Below are 21,036 nucleotides of genomic sequence, written 5' to 3'. Positions count from 1 at the left end.
CGGGCTGTAGCTCGGTGTTAGGCCTCGGCTCGGTGTCAGTGCTCGGTATTAGGCCTGGGTTCAGGACTCGGCTCGGTGTCGCTCAGCCGTTGCTCTCCGGGTCTCTGGCGATGTTTGGTTATCAGTTTCCGGCTCTCGGTTTAAGTCTCCCGGCGGCGGTCCCTATTGGTCAGTTCAGAATATTCTACGATTTCTGATTGGCTCAGAGCGATCAGCGGAATGCATCGCCAGGGAAACGGCGAGGGGCGGGATCACAGCGTCTAGACAACAGAGTTCTACGTCCCCGTGCACGGAGCTCTCAGCGCCCCCGGCGGCCGGCTGAGGAAGTACACGGAGCACTCAGCGCCCCCGGCGGCAGAAAGGAGAAGTACACGGCAGCCAGAATGGAAGCGGAACGTTTGTGCACCGTCCGCTGTTTCCGGTCGGAGCGGATGTGGCGGGAGGGGGAAATGGCGGCCGCCTTGGTGCAGATGAGTTTGAGATTCCGGGGATTCCTGTCGGTGAGGAGCCGAGTAGGGGGTCCGGGGCCCCTTGGGGGTCTCTGGGAACAAATGAGAGTCTTCTCTGTGGATGAAAATCCGTTCTACGATAAATATCGGCGGAAAATCGAAGAGCTGAGAAGGTGAGGGGGTGCAGTACACGGAATCCTCCACAGGGGGTGGTATAGAGACATCCCAGTACAGAGAAGGAGACGCTCACCTAGCGGGGTGCAGTACACGGAATCCTCCACAGGGGGCGGTATAGAGACATCCCAGTACAGAGAAGGAGACGCTCACCTAGGGGAGTGCAGTACATAGAATCCTCCACAGGGGGCGGTATAGAGACATCCCAGTACAGAGAAGGAGACGCTCACCTAGGGGGGTGCAGTACATGTAATCCTCCACAGGGGGCGGTATAGAGACATCCCAGTACAGAGAAGGAGACGCTCACCTAGGGGGGTGCAGTACATGGAATCCTCCACAGGGGGCGGTATAGAGACATCCCAGTTACAGAGAAGGAGACGCTCACCTAGGGGGGTGCAGTACATGGAATCCTCCACAGGGGGCGGTATAGAGACATCCCAGTACAGAGAAGGAGACGGTCACCTAGGGGGGTGCAGTACATGGAATCCTCCACAGGGGGCGGTATAGAGACATCCCAGTACAGAGAAGGAGACGCTCACCTAGCGGGGTGCAGTACATGGAATCCTCCACAGGGGGCGGTATAGAGACATCCCAGTTACAGAGAAGGAGACGCTCACCTAGCGGGGTGCAGTACACGGAATCCTCCACAGGGGGTGGTATAGAGACATCCCATTACAGAGAAGGAGACGCTCACCTAGGGGGGTGCAGTACATGGAATCCTCCACAGGGGGTGGTATAGAGACATCCCAGTACAGAGAAGGAGACGCTCACCTAGCGGGGTGCAGTACACGGAATCCTCCACAGGGGGCGGTATAGAGACATCCCAGTACAGAGAAGGAGACGGTCACCTAGGGGGGTGCAGTACACGGAATCCTCCACAGGGGGTGGTATAGAGACATCCCAGTACAGAGAAGGAGACGGTCACCTAGGGGGGTGCAGTACATGGAATCCTCCACAGGGGGCGGTATAGAGACATCCCAGTACAGAGAAGGAGACGCTCACCTAGCGGGGTGCAGTACACGGAATCCTCCACAGGGGGTGGTATAGAGACATCCCAGTACAGAGAAGGAGACGCTCACCTAGGGGGGTGCAGTACATGGAATCCTCCACAGGGGGCGGTATAGAGACATCCCAGTACAGAGAAGGAGACGCTCACCTAGCGGGGTGCAGTACACGGAATCCTCCACAGGGGGTGGTATAGAGACATCCCAGTACAGAGAAGGAGACGCTCATCTAGGGGGGTGCAGTACATGGAATCCTCCACAGGGGGCGGTATAGAGACATCCCAGTACAGAGAAGGAGACGCTCACCTAGCGGGGTGCAGTACACGGAATCCTCCACAGGGGGCGGTATAGAGACATCCCAGTACAGAGAAGGAGACGCTCACCTAGCGGGGTGCAGTACATGGAATCCTCCACAGGGGGCGGTATAGAGACATCCCAGTTACAGAGAAGGAGACGCTCACCTAGCGGGGTGCAGTACACGGAATCCTCCACAGGGGGTGGTATAGAGACATCCCATTACAGAGAAGGAGACGCTCACCTAGGGGGGTGCAGTACATGGAATCCTCCACAGGGGGCGGTATAGAGACATCCCAGTACAGAGAAGGAGACGCTCACCTAGGGGGGTGCAGTACATGGAATCCTCCACAGGGGGTGGTATAGAGACATCCCAGTACAGAGAAGGAGACGCTCACCTAGCGGGGTGCAGTACACGGAATCCTCCACAGGGGGCGGTATAGAGACATCCCAGTACAGAGAAGGAGACGGTCACCTAGGGGGGTGCAGTACACGGAATCCTCCACAGGGGGTGGTATAGAGACATCCCAGTACAGAGAAGGAGACGGTCACCTAGGGGGGTGCAGTACATGGAATCCTCCACAGGGGGCGGTATAGAGACATCCCAGTACAGAGAAGGAGACGCTCACCTAGCGGGGTGCAGTACACGGAATCCTCCACAGGGGGTGGTATAGAGACATCCCAGTACAGAGAAGGAGACGCTCACCTAGGGGGGTGCAGTACATGGAATCCTCCACAGGGGGCGGTATAGAGACATCCCAGTACAGAGAAGGAGACGGTCACCTAGGGGGGTGCAGTACATGGAATCCTCCACAGGGGGCGGTATAGAGACATCCCAGTACAGAGAAGGAGACGCTCACCTAGCGGGGTGCAGTACATGGAATCCTCCACAGGGGGCGGTATAGAGACATCCCAGTACAGAGAAGGAGACGCTCACCTAGCGGGGTGCAGTACATGGAATCCTCCACAGGGGGCGGTATAGAGACATCCCAGTTACAGAGAAGGAGACGCTCACCTAGCGGGGTGCAGTACACGGAATCCTCCACAGGGGGTGGTATAGAGACATCCCATTACAGAGAAGGAGACGCTCACCTAGGGGGGTGCAGTACATGGAATCCTCCACAGGGGGCGGTATAGAGACATCCCAGTACAGAGAAGGAGACGCTCACCTAGGGGGGTGCAGTACATGGAATCCTCCACAGGGGGTGGTATAGAGACATCCCAGTACAGAGAAGGAGACGCTCACCTAGCGGGGTGCAGTACACGGAATCCTCCACAGGGGGCGGTATAGAGACATCCCAGTACAGAGAAGGAGACGGTCACCTAGGGGGGTGCAGTACACGGAATCCTCCACAGGGGGTGGTATAGAGACATCCCAGTACAGAGAAGGAGACGGTCACCTAGGGGGGTGCAGTACATGGAATCCTCCACAGGGGGCGGTATAGAGACATCCCAGTACAGAGAAGGAGACGCTCACCTAGCGGGGTGCAGTACACGGAATCCTCCACAGGGGGTGGTATAGAGACATCCCAGTACAGAGAAGGAGACGCTCACCTAGGGGGGTGCAGTACATGGAATCCTCCACAGGGGGCGGTATAGAGACATCCCAGTACAGAGAAGGAGACGCTCACCTAGCGGGGTGCAGTACACGGAATCCTCCACAGGGGGTGGTATAGAGACATCCCAGTACAGAGAAGGAGACGCTCACCTAGGGGGGTGCAGTACATGGAATCCTCCACAGGGGGCGGTATAGAGACATCCCAGTACAGAGAAGGAGACGCTCACCTAGCGGGGTGCAGTACACGGAATCCTCCACAGGGGGCGGTATAGAGACATCCCAGTACAGAGAAGGAGACGGTCACCTAGGGGGGTGCAGTACATGGAATCCTCCACAGGGGGCGGTATAGAGACATCCCAGTACAGAGAAGGAGACGCTCACCTAGGGGGGGTGCAGTACATGGAATCCTCCACAGGGGGTGGTATAGAGACATCCCAGTACAGAGAAGGAGACGCTCACCTAGCGGGGTGCAGTACACGGAATCCTCCACAGGGGGCGGTATAGAGACATCCCAGTACAGAGAAGGAGACGGTCACCTAGGGGAGTGCAGTACATGGAATCCTCCACAGGGGGCGGTATAGAGACATCCCAGTACAGAGAAGGAGACGGTCACCTAGGGGGGTGCAGTATATGGAATCCTCCACAGGGGGTGGTATAGAGACATCCCAGTACAGAGAAGGAGACTGTCACCTAGGGGGGTGCAGTACATGGAATCCTCCACAGGGGGCGGTATAGAGACATCTCAGTACAGAGAAGGAGACGCTCACCTAGGGGGGTGCAGTACATGGAATCCTCCACAGGGGGCGGTATAGAGACATCCCAGTACAGAGAAGGAGACGGTCACCTAGGGGGGTGCAGTATATGGAATCCTCCACAGGGGGTGGTATAGAGACATCCCAGTACAGAGAAGGAGACGGTCACCTAGGGGAGTGCAGTACATGGAATCCTCCACAGGGGGTGGTATAGAGACATTCCAGTACAGAGAAGGAGACGCTCACCTAGCGGGGTGCAGTACACGGAATCCTCCACAGGGGGCGGTATAGAGACATCCCAGTACAGAGAAGGAGACGGTCACCTAGGGGAGTGCAGTACATGGAATCCTCCACAGGGGGCGGTATAGAGACATCCCAGTACAGAGAAGGAGACGGTCACCTAGGGGGGTGCAGTATATGGAATCCTCCACAGGGGGTGGTATAGAGACATCCCAGTACAGAGAAGGAGACTGTCACCTAGGGGGGTGCAGTACATGGAATCCTCCACAGGGGGCGGTATAGAGACATCTCAGTACAGAGAAGGAGACGCTCACCTAGGGGGGTGCAGTACATGGAATCCTCCACAGGGGGCGGTATAGAGACATCCCAGTACAGAGAAGGAGACGCTCACCTAGGGGGGTGCAGTATATGGAATCCTCCACAGGAGGCGGTATAGAGACATCCCAGTACAGAGAAGGAGACGGTCACCTAGGGGGGTGCAGTACATAGAATCCTCCACAGGGGGCGGTATAGAGACATCCCAGTACAGAGAAGGAGACTGTCACCTAGGGGAGTGCAGTACATGGAATCCTCCACAGGGGGCGGTATAGAGACATCTCAGTACAGAGAACGAGACGCTCACCTAGGGGGGTGCAGTACATGGAATCCTCCACAGGGGGCGGTATAGAGACATCCCAGTACAGAGAAGGAGACGGTCACCTAGGGGGGTGCAGTACATGTAATCCTCCACAGGGGGTGGTATAGAGACATCCCAGTACAGAGAAGGAGACGGTCACCTAGGGGGGTGCAGTACATGGAATCCTCCACAGGGGGCGGTATAGAGACATCCCAGTACAGAGAAGGAGACGGTCACCTAGGGGGGTGCAGTACATGTAATCCTCCACAGGGGGTGGTATAGAGACATCCCAGTACAGAGAAGGAGACGGTCACCTAGGGGGGTGCAGTACATGGAATCCTCCACAGACGGCGGTATAGAGACATCCCAGTGCAGAGAAGGAGACGGTCACCTAGGGGAGTGCAGTACATGGAATCCAACCCAGGGGGCGGTATAGAGACATCCCAGTGCAGAGAAGGAGACGGTCACCTAGGGGGGTGCAGTACACGGAATCCTCCACAGGGGGCGGTATAGAGACATCCCAGTGCAGAGAAGGAGACGGTCACCTAGGGGAGTGCAGTACATGGAATCCTCCCCAGGGGGCGGTATAGAGACATCCCAGTACAGAGAAGGAGACGGTCACCTAGGGGGGTGCAGTACATGGAATCCTCCACAGGGGGCGGTATAGAGACATCCCAGTACAGAGTAGGAGACGGTCACCTAGGGGGGGTGCAGTATATGGAATCCTCCACAGGGGGCAGTATAGAGACACCCCAGTACAGAGAAGGAGACGGTCACCTAGGGGAGTGCAGTACATGGAATCCTCCACAGACGGCGGTATAGAGACATCACAGTACAGAGAAGGAGACGGTCACCTGGGGGGGTGCAGTACATGGAATCCTCCACAGGGGGCGGTATAGAGACATTCCAGTACAGAGAAGGAGACGGTCACCTAGGGGAGTGCAGTACATGGAATCCTCCACAGGGGGCGGTATAGAGACATCCCAGTACAGAGAAGGAGACGGTCACCTGGGGGGGGTGCAGTTTCCGGATGCGGCGGCATGAGATGGATTTCCATTCGGGGGTGAGGCCGCTCCTTTTTCTGGGTGCTATGGGCGGTGGTGTGATTGGCGATGGATTTCCATTGGGGGCGGAGCCATTTGTTTTTCTAGGTGCTGGCGGTGGCATGAGATGGATTTCCATCAGGGGTGGGGTCTTTACTTTTTACGGGCGGGGCCTTTACTTTTTACGGGTGCGGTGGGCGGAGGCATGATTGGCGTTGAATTTCCATCGGGGGGGGGGGGCTGGTTTTGTTCTTTCCATAAGGGAATTTGTCACAAACTTGTTTTTATTTAATTTTGATACATTTTTGGTGAATGGGTGGGGTTGTCATTCACATGGGGGGAGGGGTTGTCATTCACATGGGGGGAGGGGTTGTCATTCACATGGGGGGGAGGGGTTGTCATTCACACGGGGGGGCCCCGCTCTCTGCTTGCCACCAGTTTCTTATCTGGGCACGCAGCCCGGCAGGTCAGGAAAGGGGGGGGGGGGGGCGGTTTCAGTGCAATAAATCTGTCAATGCACACAGATCACCCGCAGGGGAGGGTCCTCTCAGCAAAGGCGGAGTTACATTTTAATGACATTTGCAACCCCCCATCGATATATCCCAGTCCTCCAAACTATTGTTTGGGTCCTCCAGTCTCTTACGGTTACGGGCGGAGTCCCGCGGCCTCCCCCGGTTACGGGCGGAGTCCCACGGCCTCCCCCGGTTACGGGCGGAGTCCCGCGGCCTCCCCCGGTTACGGGCGGAGTCCCGGCACATCCAGAATGAGATGTTCTTTCTCCCCCCAGGTCGGACCCGGCTGTGTTTGAGGCTCGGTTGGAGAAGAGGACGGAGGTGACGTCGCGGCCCCTCGGCTCCTCCAGACAAGCTGAGTTTGCCCGCAGGGTGGAGGAGAAGGTGCGTCCCCCAATATCGCCCCCCTATACAGTGATGGAGGTGTGAGTGTCTTTGTATAACAATCTGTCTGTCCCTCCCCCGCAGGTGGGACCACTCAGAGGAAGCTTCACACGGAAGGTGAGTCATGGCCCCCCACCCCCCCAATCATGTGACGTCACCATATAAAATAAGATAACATGCAGAAAATGCATCCTAGGAACAGGAAGGGTTAACTCCACCCACTGTGAGTACCACCCCCCTAAAATGGAATGTACTGCCCCTCCCCCCAGTCGGATTGATGGTGTGTTTCCTTTGCAGACTCTGGACTCCGTCCTGAACCTGGATCTGGTGAGAGAGAAAAGTGCTGAAGAGATAGAACAGGTGATGATATGTGTGGGGGGGGGAGGGGACACAAATGGGAGGAGTCTGTGATTGAGGAGGGGCACAAAGGGGAGGAGTCTGATTGAGGGACACAAAGGGGAAGGGGTCTGAGATTGAGGAGTAGCACAAAGGGGGAGGAGTCTGTGATTAGGGAGGAGACACATAGGGGTAGGAGTCTGTGGTTAAGGAGAGGCACCAAGGGGGAGGAGTCTGAGGAGACACAAAGGGGAGGAGTCTGTGATTAAGGGGCAGAAAGGGGGATGAGTCTTTGATTAGGGAGGGGGCACAAAATTGGGAGGAGTCTGTGATTAAGGGGACAGAAAGGGGAAGAAGTCTGTGATTAAGGAGGGAACACAAAGGGGAGGAGTCTGTGGTTAAGGAGAGGCACCAAGGGGGAGGAGTCTGAGGAGACACAAAGGGGAGGAGCCTGTGATTAAGGGGGGCAGAAAGGGGAAGAAATCTGTGATTAAGGAGGGAACACAAAGGGGAGGAGTCTGTGATTAAGGGGACAGAAAGGGGGTGGAGTCCGTGATTAAGGAGGGGAAACAAAGGGGGAGGAGTCTGAGGTTAGGAAAGGGGCACTCTGATTTTCATACGATCGTTTTGTCCTCAGATTTGGAAGGAGTTTTTCTCGGTGAAGGACGCGGTGTACGCCGTCATTCCGGTGAGTTGGTGAATTTCTCCCTCAATACGGGAGTGTTAGTACATAGCGGATCTAGTATCTGGAATGATTGTAGGGGTGTTCCAGGGATCCCCCGATATATATACACAGGAGGTGTGACAATGGAATTACCGGAATGCCGGTAGCGGGGAGTCACACAGCATGTTCTGACACGTAGCACTCTCCGGGGTCACAGACCAGTGGGCTCGGTCTGTTCGGAGTAGTAGAAGGAATAACACGTGAACTGCATGGACTTGTAATGTAACACGCGTGTGTTTTGTGTTGTTGGCGGAAGATGAGTGACCGGAATCCAGAGCAACGAATTATCAAAGTTTGTGTGAAAAGTGGGAGTGGCTTCATCTGACAGCCGCTTCTGGAGGACATTCTATGAGGAAGTCCCGTGTTTGTGAATGGTAGAGATGGGGAGATGTCCACCATGACACCAGAAGTGGGCGGGTACAAATGTGGAGAGAGTGCGAACCCTCGTAGTGTGCAAAGGAATGGAAGACAGAAGGCCGCGGCAGATTCTAGGCGAGGATTTCCACAAAGATGGCGCCTGGAATGTTCACATTTCATCCATCGTATGAAGAGCACCAAGTGCTTACCGCTCCATTCCGGGAATGACCTCTGTAACGGATCAACTGGCACCCCGACTGGGTACCTCCTTTGACGGATGCTCCCAGTGCTTCCCGAGGGCTCCAAGCTCTCCACCAGACACCATAACCACCTCAGACCCAAGAACCGCCGCAGCTTGGTTGGGGTCTTGCCATCTCCGACCCACTCTGGACCTACGACAAGGCTCCAGGTTCCTGTGGGTGAACCTCTCTTTCCCCAGAGAGTGCAGCAGAAACAGGAGCAACTTCTTACATGAGCTCAGTGATTATTCAAGGGAGTATGAAGAGCATAGCAATCCCTTGTAACCGATTCCCCCAATGAGAGTCAGGACTCTAGATTGAGGGTGAAGTAGAACTCAAGGTTTAATGGTACAGCTGCTCTTTTATACAATTTCCCCCCACAAGGTTACCGCCCAGGTGGGCCTTGTGGGGAACAGGATATTAAATTCACAATCCAATAAAAACACTCAGTCACTCCCTAAGTGTAAACAATCCCTTCCCTCTGCCTGATTACATTATCATATGCAGATGAAATTGTATACAGAAACAGAATTAACCTGAACTAATTATCTAGCCATCTGGACAGAACAATGTGAGGTCATTAAGATTTAACAATGGGACAGGCAGACTTTACACAAATGCATCCCACCTCAATAGATAGACAATAGGATAAGACTGCCAATGACAGTCTGTCCGTCTCCTTCATTGAAGTACATGGAATACACATCTAGGTGTCACAGACTTCATGACAACAGGCTATAGGTCTCACAGTGTAAAGGGGAATTAAATCTTCATAGTTCTTGAGAGATATTGTTGATAAATATTACTCTCCCATTTGAAGTTATCCAAACCATATTCTCAGTGTCCATTAAGTATCTGTCTTTCACTCCCAGTGACGGTGAGAACCGTCACATATCTTCCCCCAAAGGCAGACTATACCAACACTTGAGAAAAGGGCGCGCATGCTCCCCATGAGCTTGGCGCATGCTCTGAAACGCGTTGTGTGCCCCCTGACCTTGCTGACGTCACGGGGTTGACGCGGAGTCCCAGCCTGCCACGAGAGCCGGTTCCGGAAGACAGCAGCCGGCATCTTTCTGTCTTCCCATACCATCCACCGGATAGGATTCCTCCACCTCATCCTTCCTCTTGGCATTGGCGCCATGGACAGCTCACCTCCTGACTCTGCATTGAGCCGATTGTCTTCCATCTTCCTGTGAGTTGTTATGTATATTTGTGTGTGTAGACTGCATTAAACTTATTGCACTTAGAGGCGCTCCGCCCGTTTTTTCTTTTGCCCAAAGGTAGACTAACCAGATACCAGACCTCCAATCGCTCTGTGCCTGAGTTAGTCGGGTAACAAATCCCAAAGAGTCAATCCATCATGGCAGCTTCCTTGACAAAGTTCCACATAGTTTGTAAGTTTGTCCCAGCAGGGCACATGGAGCTCTCATAGCCGATCAGTCTGTGGAAGTCTGGTTTGGGCCGGCCAGACTGGGCTTCTTGGGCACCCTGTGTCCCTAATAGACACATAAGAGGGGCCTAGGGGGCTAAGAAAGCAATTTTCCAACCTCTCTAAGGTAGGTTGTGTTCCACGGGCCCTCCCAATATCTACACCCACCCTCTTCTGCTGGGTTGGTGTCATCATTCTGGGGTGGGGAGTCGGCTGCTCCATCTTCCATACCCTCATCTGGCTGTTGGGACAACCTTTCTCTGGTACCATCCCCCAGATGCACAGATCCTGACCTTAATAGACACAGGGTGACTTACACATAAGAGTAACCTAGGGAGCTGAGAGAGGGATTTCCCAACCTCTCTAAGGTAAGCTGTGTTCCACAGGCCCCCCAACCAAGGTGACTCCCATCAGTCACCATATTCCCTCTCCAACCCAGTCTACAGGAGGGTCACCATATTCCCTCTCCAACCCAGTCTACAGGAGGGCCACCATATTCCCTCTCCCACCCAGTCTACAGGAGGGTGACCATATTCCCTCTCCAACCCAGTCTGCAGGAGGGCCACCGTATTCCTTCTCCAACCCAGTCTGCAGGAGGGCCACCATATTCCCTCTCCAACCCAGTCTGTAGGAGGGTCACCATATTCCCTCTCCCACCCAGTTTGCAGGAGGGCCACCATATTCCCTCTCCAACCCAGTCTGTAGGAGGGTCACCATATTCCCTCTCCAACCCAGTCTACAGGAGGGCCACCATATTCCCTCTCCCACCCAGTTTGCAGGAGGGTCACCATATTCCCTCTCTAACCCAGTCTGCAGGAGGGCCACCGTATTCCTTCTCCAACCCAGTCTGCAGGAGGGCCACCATATTCCCTCTCCAACCCAGTCTGTAGGAGGGTCACCATATTCCCTCTCCCACCCAGTTTGCAGGAGGGCCACCATATTCCCTCTCCAACCCAGTCTGTAGGAGGGTCACCATATTCCCTCTCCAACCCAGTCTACAGGAGGGCCACCATATTCCCTCTCCCACCCAGTTTGCAGGAGGGTCACCATATTCCCTCTCCAACCCAGTCTGCAGGAGGGCCACCCTATTCCCTCTCCAACCCAGTCTGTAGGAGGGTCACCATATTCCCTCTCCCACCCAGTTTGCAGGAGGGCCACCATATTCCCTCTCCAACCCAGTCTGTAGGAGGGTCACCATATTCCCTCTCCCACCCAGTTTGCAGGAGGGTCACCATATTCCCTCTCCAACCCAGTCTGCAGGAGGGCCACCATATTCCCTCTCCAACCCAGTCTGTAGGAGGGCCACCATATTCCCTCTCCAACCCAGTCTACAGGAGGGTCACCATATTCCCTCTCCCACCCAGTCTACAGGAGGGCCACCATATTCCCTCTCCAACCCAGTCTGCAGGAAGGCCACCATATTCCCTCTCCAACCCAGTCTGTAGGAGGGCCACCATATTCCCTCTCCAACCCAGTCTGCAGGAGGGCCACCGTATTCCTTCTCCAACCCAGTCTGCAGGAGGGCCACCATATTCCCTCTCCAACCCAGTCTGTAGGAGGGTCACCATATTCCCTCTCCCACCCAGTTTGCAGGAGGGCCACCATATTCCCTCTCCAACCCAGTCTGTAGGAGGGTCACCATATTCCCTCTCCAACCCAGTCTACAGGAGGGCCACCATATTCCCTCTCCCACCCAGTTTGCAGGAGGGTCACCATATTCCCTCTCCAACCCAGTCTGCAGGAGGGCCACCATATTCCCTCTCCAACCCAGTCTGTAGGAGGGTCACCATATTCCCTCTCCCACCCAGTTTGCAGGAGGGCCACCATATTCCCTCTCCAACCCAGTCTGTAGGAGGGTCACCATATTCCCTCTCCCACCCAGTTTGCAGGAGGGTCACCATATTCCCTCTCCAACCCAGTCTGCAGGAGGGCCACCATATTCCCTCTCCAACCCAGTCTGTAGGAGGGCCACCATATTCCCTCTCCAACCCAGTCTACAGGAGGGTCACCATATTCCCTCTCCCACCCAGTCTACAGGAGGGTCACCATATTCCCTCTCCAACCCAGTCTGCAGGAAGGCCACCATATTCCCTCTCCAACCCAGTCTACAGGAGGGTCACCATATTCCCTCTCCAACCCAGTCTGCAGGAGGGCCACCATATTCCCCCTCCAACCCAGTCTACAGGAGGGTCACCATATTCCCTCTCCCACCCAGTCTGCAGGAGGGTCACCATATTCCCTCTCCCACCCAGTCTGCAGGAGGACCACCATATTCCCTCTCCAACCCAGTCTGCAGGAGGGTCACCATATTCCCTCTCCAACCCAGTCTGCAGGAGGACCACCATATTCCCTCTCCAATCCAGTCTGCAGGAGGACCACCATATTCCCTCTCCCACCCAGTCTGCAGGAGGGTCACCATATTCCCTCTCCAACCCAGTCTGCAGGAGGACCACCATATTCCCTCTCCAACCCAGTCTGCAGGAGGACCACCATATTCCCTCTCCAATCCAGTCTGCAGGAGGACCACCATATTCCCTCTCCCACCCAGTCTGCAGGAGGGTCACCATATTCCCTCTCCCACCCAGTCTTCAGGAGGGCCACCATATTCCCTCTCCCACCCAGTCTACAGGAGGACCACCATATTCCCTCTCCCACCCAGTCTGCAGGAGGGTCACCATATTCCCTCTCCAACCCAGTCTGCAGGAGGACCACCATATTCCCTCTCCAATCCAGTCTGCAGGAGGACCACCATATTCCCTCTCCCACCCAGTCTGCAGGAGGGTCACCATATTCCCTCTCCAACCCAGTTTGCAGGAGGACCACCATATTCCCTCTCCAACCCAGTCTGCAGGAGGACCACCATATTCCCTCTCCAATCCAGTCTGCAGGAGGACCACCATATTCCCTCTCCCACCCAGTCTACAGGAGGACCACCATATTCCCTCTCCCACCCAGTCTTCAGGAGGGCCACCATATTCCCTCTCCCACCCAGTCTACAGGAGGACCACCATATTCCCTCTCCCACCCAGTCTGCAGGAGGGCCACCATATTCCCTCTCCAACCCAGTCTGCAGGAGGGCCACCATATTCCCTCTCCAACCCAGTCTGCAGGAGGACCACCATATTCCCTCTCCAACCCAGTCTACAGGAGGACCACCATATTCCCTCTCCAACCCAGTCTGCAGGAGGGCCACCATATTCCCTCTCCAACCCAGTCTGCAGGAGGGCCACCATATTCCCTCTCCAACCAAGTCTGCAGGAGGACCACCATATTCCCTCTCCCACCCAGTTTGCAGGAGGGTCACCATATTCCCTCTCCAACCCAGTCTGCAGGAGGACCACCATATTCCCTCTCCAACCCAGTCTGCAGGAGGACCACCATATTCCCTCTCCCACGCAGTCTGCAGGAGGACCACCATATTCCCTCTCCAACCCAGTCTGCAGGAGGACCACCATATTCCCTCTCCCACCCAGTCTGCAGGAGGACCACCATATTCCCTCTCCAACCCAGTCTGCAGGAGGACCACCATATTCCCTCTCCCACCCAGTCTGCAGGAGGGCCACCATATTCCCTCTCTCACCCAGTCTGCAGGAGGACCACCATATTCCCTCTCTAACCCAGTCTGCAGGAGGGCCACCATATTCCCTCTCCAACCCAGTCTGCAGGAGGGCCACCATATTCCCTCTCCCACCCAGTCTGCAGGAGGGTCACCATATTCCCTCTCCAACCCAGTCTGCAGGAGGGCCACCATATTCCCTCTCCAACCCAGTCTGCAGGAGGACCACCATATTCCCTCTCCAACCCAGTCTACAGGAGGACCACCATATTCCCTCTCCAACCCAGTCTGCAGGAGGGCCACCATATTCCCTCTCCAACCCAGTCTGCAGGAGGACCACCATATTCCCTCTCCAGAAGCCCCGGTCTTGGTTGGGTCCGTCACAGATTCCATATCCTCCATCATTGTGTAGACCTTGGAGTCTTTATTTACTGTTAGATAACACAGCTCCACCTACAGGCAGGATCGAAGTACTGCAGTCTGTACAGCTCTAGTCTGCTCTGATAGCTGAATTTCCTTGGTGGTCTCCTTCCTGTCGTGGAACTGCTCTGACTTTTTTTTTTTTTTTCAGGCGGAAACCTTCGATGTGGTTTGGAGGAGAGCCCAGAGCTGCCCTGCAGTAAGTTCATCTCTGAGGCCTTCCAATGTTCATCATATGAGTGACACCCCCATCTGTGGACTGTGACTCCCATAGATCGATGTGATTGGTGGGATCACCAGCAATGGCCGACCTTCACTCTTGTCTTCTCTCTTCTAGTTCCTGTATGCGTTGCCGCGGGCGGAGGGCTACGAGTTCTATGTGGGTCAGTGGTCAGGAACAGAACTTCACTTCACCTCTCTGATCAATATCCAGGTGAGGTCATCCGTCCGGGGGAGGGGCGGACACCCGGGTCATCCACCCGGGGGAGGGGCGGGCACTACGTGCAACACAACCTGTGCGCACTCTCCGCTTGTATGAATAAGGGGGACCTTTCTCCACTGTGCACCGTCATCTGATTGGAGGACCCCTCACCCATACCAGTCCAATCATTCTGCCACCTGATTGGACAAACCCTCATCCCCACCAGACCTCCCACTGTGAACCATCACCTGATTGGATGACACCTCACCCCCACCAGACCTCACACTCTCCTGCTACCAGGGTGGACATTTCTCCTTATCTGATCTCACTCTCCAGAAGATACCCAAACCACTCCCAGGGGGGTTCATACATCACAGGACACAGAGGGGTTATTTGTGATGACTACTTGGGTTACACTGCCCCCTTCAGGTGAATGGAGTCTCTGCACAGACATAACCCCTCCCAGCTCAGTGAAGCCTCAGTTCTGGTCCAGGGTCTGAAGGTGATGGACACTTCCCCGAGTCTCTCTGAAGACTCTTCTTTTATGGGATTTCTCTGGGCAGAGGTGGGTCCTATCCGAATCGGTCACTAAGGGAGGCAGGTCAAAAGCAACTGTCCCTGGACCCGGGGTGCAGGAGTGGGTATGGCCTGTAATGTCTGCCGGCCAACACTGGACCTCCCATGTACGGAGTACGCAGTGATTCTCCTGAGGAAGTCGAGTCCCTGAAGGCACTGCGGGGCATTCCCACCATCATGGGGGAAGTCTGGGCCAGCGTGGACTGGTGAGTTGTGGAGGTTTGGGGCATAGGACAGCGACATTCTGTCTTCTCCCCCAATGAGGTGCTATATAGGCTGTGAGGTTGTTCATTGTAGGTGGGCCGGGACGTGTGATGACATCATTAATGGTTACTGTTCACTTTATCTCCTATTCCTTTCCATGTGGGTTCAGCCCCTCACCCAATCCAGCCTGTGCCGCCCTACCTCCCTCATCCTCTGGGGGCAGCAAGTTTGGGGGGGGGGTGCTTGTTTTTAGGGGGTTCTGCTACAAAAATGTTCTGGCCTGGCTGAACTCCTCTCAGCTGGTCTTGAGGGGGTGAGAGCTCATCCAATCCGGTGATAGTGCATGGTGGGAGGGGCTGAGAGCTCATCCAATCCAGTGATAGTGCATGGTGGGAGGGGCTGAGAGCTCATCCAATCCAGTGATAGATAGTAATGGGGTAGTATGGAGGGCAGTCATGGATAGTAATGGGGTAGTATGGAGGGCAGTCATGGATGGTAATGGGGTAGTATGGAGGGCAGTCATGGATGGTAATGGGGTAGTATGGAGGGCAGTCATGGATGGTAATGGGGTAGTATGGAGGGCAGTCATGGATGGTAATGGGGTAGTATGGAGGGCAGTCATGGATAGTAATGGGGTAGTATGGAGGGCAGTCATGGATGGTAATGGGGTAGTATGGAGGGCAGTCATGGATGGTAATGGGGTAGTATGGAGGGCAGTCATGGATGGTAATGGGGTAGTATGGAGGGCAGTCATGGATGGTAATGGGGTAGTATGGAGGGCAGTCATGGATGGTAATGGGGTAGTATGGAGGGCAGTCATGGATGGTAATGGGGTAGTATGGAGGGCAGTCATGGATAGTAATGGGGTAGTATGGAGGGCAGTCATGGATGGTAATGGGGTAGTATGGAGGGCAGTCATGGATGGTAATGGGGTAGTATGGAGGGCAGTCATGGATGGTAATGGGGTAGTATGGAGGGCAGTCATGGAGGGTAATGGGGTAGTATGGAGGGCAGTCATGGATGGTAATGGGGTAGTATGGAGGGCAGTCATGGATGGTAATAGGGTAGTATGGAGGGCAGTCATGGATGGTAATGGGGTAGTATGGAGGGCAGTCATGGATGGTAATGGGGTAGTATGGAGGGCAGTCATGGATAGTAATGGGGTAGTATGGAGGGCAGTCATGGATGGTATGGGGTAGTATGGAGGGCAGTCATAGATAGTAATGGGGTAGTATGGAGGGCAGTCATGGATGGTATGGGGTAGTATGGAGGGCAGTCATGGATGGTAATGGGGTAGTATGGTGGGCAGTCATGGATGGTAATGGGGTAGTATGGAGGGCAGTCATGGATGGTAATGGGGTAGTATGGAGGGCAGTCATGGGTGGTAATGGGGTAGTATGGAGGGCAGTCATGGATGGTAATGGGGTAGTATGGAGGGCAGTCATGGATGGTAATGGGGTAGTATGGAGGGCAGTCATGGATGGTAATGGGGTAGTATGGAGGGCAGTCATGGATGGTAATGGGGTAGTATGGAGGGCAGTCATGGATGGTAATGGGGTAGTATGGAGGGCAGTCATGGATGGTATGGGGTAGTATGGAGGGCAGTCATAGATAGTAATGGGGTAGTATGGAGGGCAGTCATGGATGGTATGGGGTAGTATGGAGGGCAGTCATGGATGGTAATGGGGTAGTATGGTGGGCAGTCATGGATGGTAATGGGGTAGTATGGAGGGCAGTCATGGATGGTAATGGGGTAGTATGGTGGGCAGTCATGGATGGTAATGGGGTAGTAGGGAGGGCAGTCATAGATAGTAATGGGGTAGTATGGAGGGCAGTCATAGATAGTAATGGGGTAGTATGGAGGGCAGTCATGGATGGTATGGGGTAGTATGGAGGGCAGTCATGGATGGTATGGGGTAGTATGGAGGGCAGTCATGGATGGTAATGGGATAGTATGGTGGGCAGTCATGGATGGTAATGGGGTAGTATGGAGGGCAGTCATAGATAGTAATGGGGTAGTATGGAGGGCAGTCATGGATGGTATGGGGTAGTATGGTGGGCAGTCATGGGTGGTAATGGGATAGTATGGTGGGCAGTCATGGATGGTAATGGGGTAGTATGGAGGGCAGTCATGGATGGTATGGGGTAGTATGGAGGGCAGTCATGGATGGTATGGGGTAGTATGGAGGGCAGTCATGGATGGTATGGGGTAGTATGGAGGGCAGTCATAGATAGTAATGGGGTAGTATGGAGGGCAGTCATAGATAGTAATGGGGTAGTATGGAGGGCAGTCATGGATGGTATGGGGTAGTATGGAGGGCAGTCATAGATAGTAATGGGGTAGTATGGAGGGCAGTCATAGATAGTAATGGGGTAGTATGGAGGGCAGTCATAGATGGTATGGGGTAGTATGGAGGGCAGTCATGGATGGTATGGGGTAGTATGGAGGGCAGTCATGGATGGTATGGGGTAGTATGGAGGGCAGTCATGGATGGTATGGGGTAGTATGGTGGGCAGTCATGGATGGTATGGGGTAGTATGGAGGGCAGTCATGGATGGTATGGGGTAGTATGGAGGGCAGTCATGGATAGTAATGGGGTAGTATGGAGGGCAGTCATAGATAGTAATGGGGTAGTATGGAGGGCAGTCATGGATGGTATGGGGTAGTATGGAGGGCAGTCATGGATGGTATGGGGTAGTATGGAGGGCAGTCATGGATGGTATGGGGTAGTATGGTGGGCAGTCATGGATGGTATGGGGTAGTATGGAGGGCAGTCAGCTCTGGGATGATAATGGGTGTGGTCTCTCGGTTGCAGAGTGCGGGGGATGCGGCGCCCAGTCAGCTGATCTTCTATCATTACACGGACCTCCAGCAGGAGAAGGGATTGGTTCTGATGAAGTCGGAAATGGATTCCACATTCCTGGTACGGTGCCGCCATATTGTCTGTGCATGAGCCTCTTTATGTGGGTGTGGCCTGTCAATGTATGGGGATGTGGGTGTGGCCTGGATTGGGGATTTCCCTGTGTCAGTCAGGTATAGAAACAAATTCCCCCTCCCCCCCTTTAAAACAATCTGAATTTGTTGCTTTTCAGCCTGAAATGAAGACAGACACAGTTTTTGTTTTATCCAGCGGTATTTACTGCGTGCGATTTATATCATCCAAGGGATAGATAGAACCCCAACGTGTCAGAGAGGACAGAATCACTGAGTTGGAAAAAGGAACCCCTCCCCCTCCCAAAAATGACTCAGTCAGGTGTAGCGAATCGCCTCCCATGTGTCATCTGTGGTCAGCTGCGGCTCATTGTGATTGGCTCAGTATGAAAAGAGCTTTCCTGGAGCATTTCAGTCCCCGGTAGTGCTGTGCGTCCCCCGTCCTGACTCCGCCACCTGCTTCCCCCCCAGCCTGACCCCCGCTGCCTGCACTCCCCTGTTTTGACCCCACGGCCTGCATTCACCCAGCCTGACCCCCGCTGCCTGTGCTTTCCTCATCCTTACCCCGCCACCTGTGTTCCACCCCAGCTTGACCCCTGCCACTTGCACTTCCCCCACATCCTGACACCTGCCACCTGCACTCCCCTGTCCTGACCCCCGCCACCTGCGCTCCCAGTCCTGACTCCTGCCGCCTGCACTCCCCCCAGCCTGACCCACACCACCTGCGCTGACCTTGCATTCCACCCACATCCTGACCCCCGCCGCCTGCGCTCCCTCCCCCCCCCCGTCCTGACCCTGCTGCCTGCGCTCCCCTGTTCTGACCCCACTGCCTGCATTCCCCCAGCCTGACCCCCGCTGCCTGTGCTTTCCCCATCCTTACCCCGCCACCTGTGTTCCACCCCAGCTTGACCCCCACCATTTGCACTCCCCCCACATCCTGACCCCTGCGCTCCCCCGTCCTGACCCCTGCTGCCTGTGCCCCCCCAGCATGACCCTAACGGCTGCGTTCCCCCCCTCTTTACCCTGCCGCTTGCGTCCCAGGCTCCCCCTTCATCAAGCTTTACCCCCACTGCCTGCACTGTCCTGACCCCCGGTACTTGCACTTCCCACTACCTGACCAAGTCGCCTGTGTTCCACCACAGCTTGACCCCTGCTACCTGCGCTCCCCCTGTCCTTCCCCCTGTCCTGACCCCTGCCGCCTGCGTCCCCCCCCCCCCAGCTTGAACCCCTTCGCCTGAGCTGTCCTGGCCCCTGCCACCTGCGCTCCCCCGTTCTGACCTCCACCACCAGTGTTCCAACCCAGCCTGACCCCTGCCACCTATGCTTCCCCCGTCCTGACCCCACCGCTCGTCCTGAGAATTGAGCTTTCAATGAATCTACACAGTGTCTTTAAATATTTGGAGTTCTCCGAATATGAGGGTTGTCAGGCTCCGCCCCTTCCATCAAACCAGAGATCACTGATGATAACTCATCAGATTATTGGGCGGTTTTCCTGCCGGTGGGCCAATGACCCCGAGGCACAGACTCCTCCTGTCATACATTGGGGTCACCTCTGTGGTCTGTATACTGGGGGGGGGATGTTTGGCTCCTCCTCCATATTCCTGGTCTGATGGTTTCTCTTTGTTTCCTGCAGAGTGTTCCGGAGGCGCAATGTCTGGCCAATCAGGTGCAGCTTTTCTATGGAGGGGAGTGGTTCCACCTGGTAGAAAGCTTCAATCACACCCCCAACAGCTTTAAGTACATGTGTGTGGTGTCAGCGCTGGAGGGGAGTGGTCTAGGGAGGGCGGCTCACTGACCTAAGGAAGGACTCCGCCACACTAAAGGGGAACCCCGCTCAGCACTCGGGACTCTGAGACTCTTCTCTGACATTTCTGAAATGAAGTAAAAACAAGATTGGGACTTTATATGAGGTGTGACCGGCTGTAAATAAATTGTAAATACGTCATGAGAAAGACCAGAAGAGTAAAAATACATCTGTAAGTCAATAGACCAATTAACAGTAGAACCAAAGTGTTCACAGAAATCATGTAAACCCATGGTAATGGGATAAACATAAATGATACACATAAGGGTGTAAATGGGCCAAGACAATCATACAAAAGAGTAGAGTGTAAACCTGATACAGTCTGATACATTGTAATAAGGTCCTAAAGTACAGAGATATAGTAAAAACTTGTAATGAATGGGTTGCCTATGTTAGACTCAACGCGTTTCGTGAAGATTCACTTCATCAGGAGTATGCATAGTCAAATATCTAGGAAAAAATATACATATAATCATAAATAACAGTGTAACGAATACATATACCACGAAAACCTACAGGAAGGTATGGCTTACAATTGAGTAACAGCTTTATCAGTGGTCATGTATCATCCGGAGAAGTGCCCATCACGAAGACTGCATGCGCCAGACAGGTAATGAATTGAAGAGTGTGATAAGGATCTCCAAAAATGGATCTCAAATAGTCTCCACTGACCAGATAGTTGCATATCTATAGAAATAATAAAGTATGTATGTAATATATACAATATAATAATATGGGTAAAGCGGAGAATGGAACTAAAATTGAGATCCAGAGAACCAAAGCGTGAAAGAGGGGAGAAAAGGAGAAGAGAAAGAAAAAAGAGAAAGTGGATGAAAAAGATATAGTGGTACAGTGCATTGCAAAAGTATTCGGCCCCCTTGAACATTTCGACCTTTTGCCACATTTCAGGCTTCAAACATAAAGATATAAAACTGTAATTTTTTTGTGAAGAATCAACAAGTGAGACACAATCATGAAGTGGAATGAAATTTATTGGATATTTCAAACTTTA

General features: G+C 54.1%; 1 protein-coding gene across 1 annotated transcript; it reads left to right on the top strand.

The window, feature by feature from the left end:
* Nucleotides 1-429: 429 nt before the first annotated feature.
* On the top strand, nucleotides 430-20,097 carry ATPAF1 (ATP synthase mitochondrial F1 complex assembly factor 1). Its single transcript, XM_082266477.1, has 9 exons — nucleotides 430-622; nucleotides 6,918-7,026; nucleotides 7,111-7,143; nucleotides 7,324-7,386; nucleotides 8,000-8,050; nucleotides 14,239-14,286; nucleotides 14,425-14,520; nucleotides 18,105-18,212; nucleotides 19,854-20,097. Exons 1-9 carry the CDS (start codon nucleotides 432-434, stop codon nucleotides 20,013-20,015), a joined length of 861 nt encoding a protein of 286 aa, XP_082122603.1. The 5' UTR covers nucleotides 430-431; the 3' UTR covers nucleotides 20,016-20,097.
* The last annotated feature ends 939 nt before the right edge of the window (nucleotides 20,098-21,036 follow it).

This window comes from Pelophylax lessonae, assembly GCF_965119305.1.
Source record: "Pelophylax lessonae genome assembly, chromosome: 8".
NCBI lineage: Eukaryota > Metazoa > Chordata > Amphibia > Anura > Ranidae > Pelophylax > Pelophylax lessonae.
The sequence above is the reverse complement of the archived record's forward strand: the minus strand, read 5'-3'. Positions and strand labels throughout refer to the sequence as shown.

What these genes read in the sequence shown, in the direction of transcription:
- ATPAF1 (XM_082266477.1), top strand. Translation starts at nt 432, where the DNA reads ATGTGGCGGGAGGGGGAAATGGCGGCCGCCTTGGTGCAGATGAGTTTG. An exon ending in AAAATCGAAGAGCTGAGAAG is followed by an intron (nt 623 to 6,917) that starts GTGAGGGGGTGC and finishes TTCTCCCCCCAG; the next exon opens with GTCGGACCCGGCTGTGTTTG. An exon ending in GAGCCCAGAGCTGCCCTGCA is followed by an intron (nt 14,287 to 14,424) that starts GTAAGTTCATCT and finishes TCTCTCTTCTAG; the next exon opens with TTCCTGTATGCGTTGCCGCG.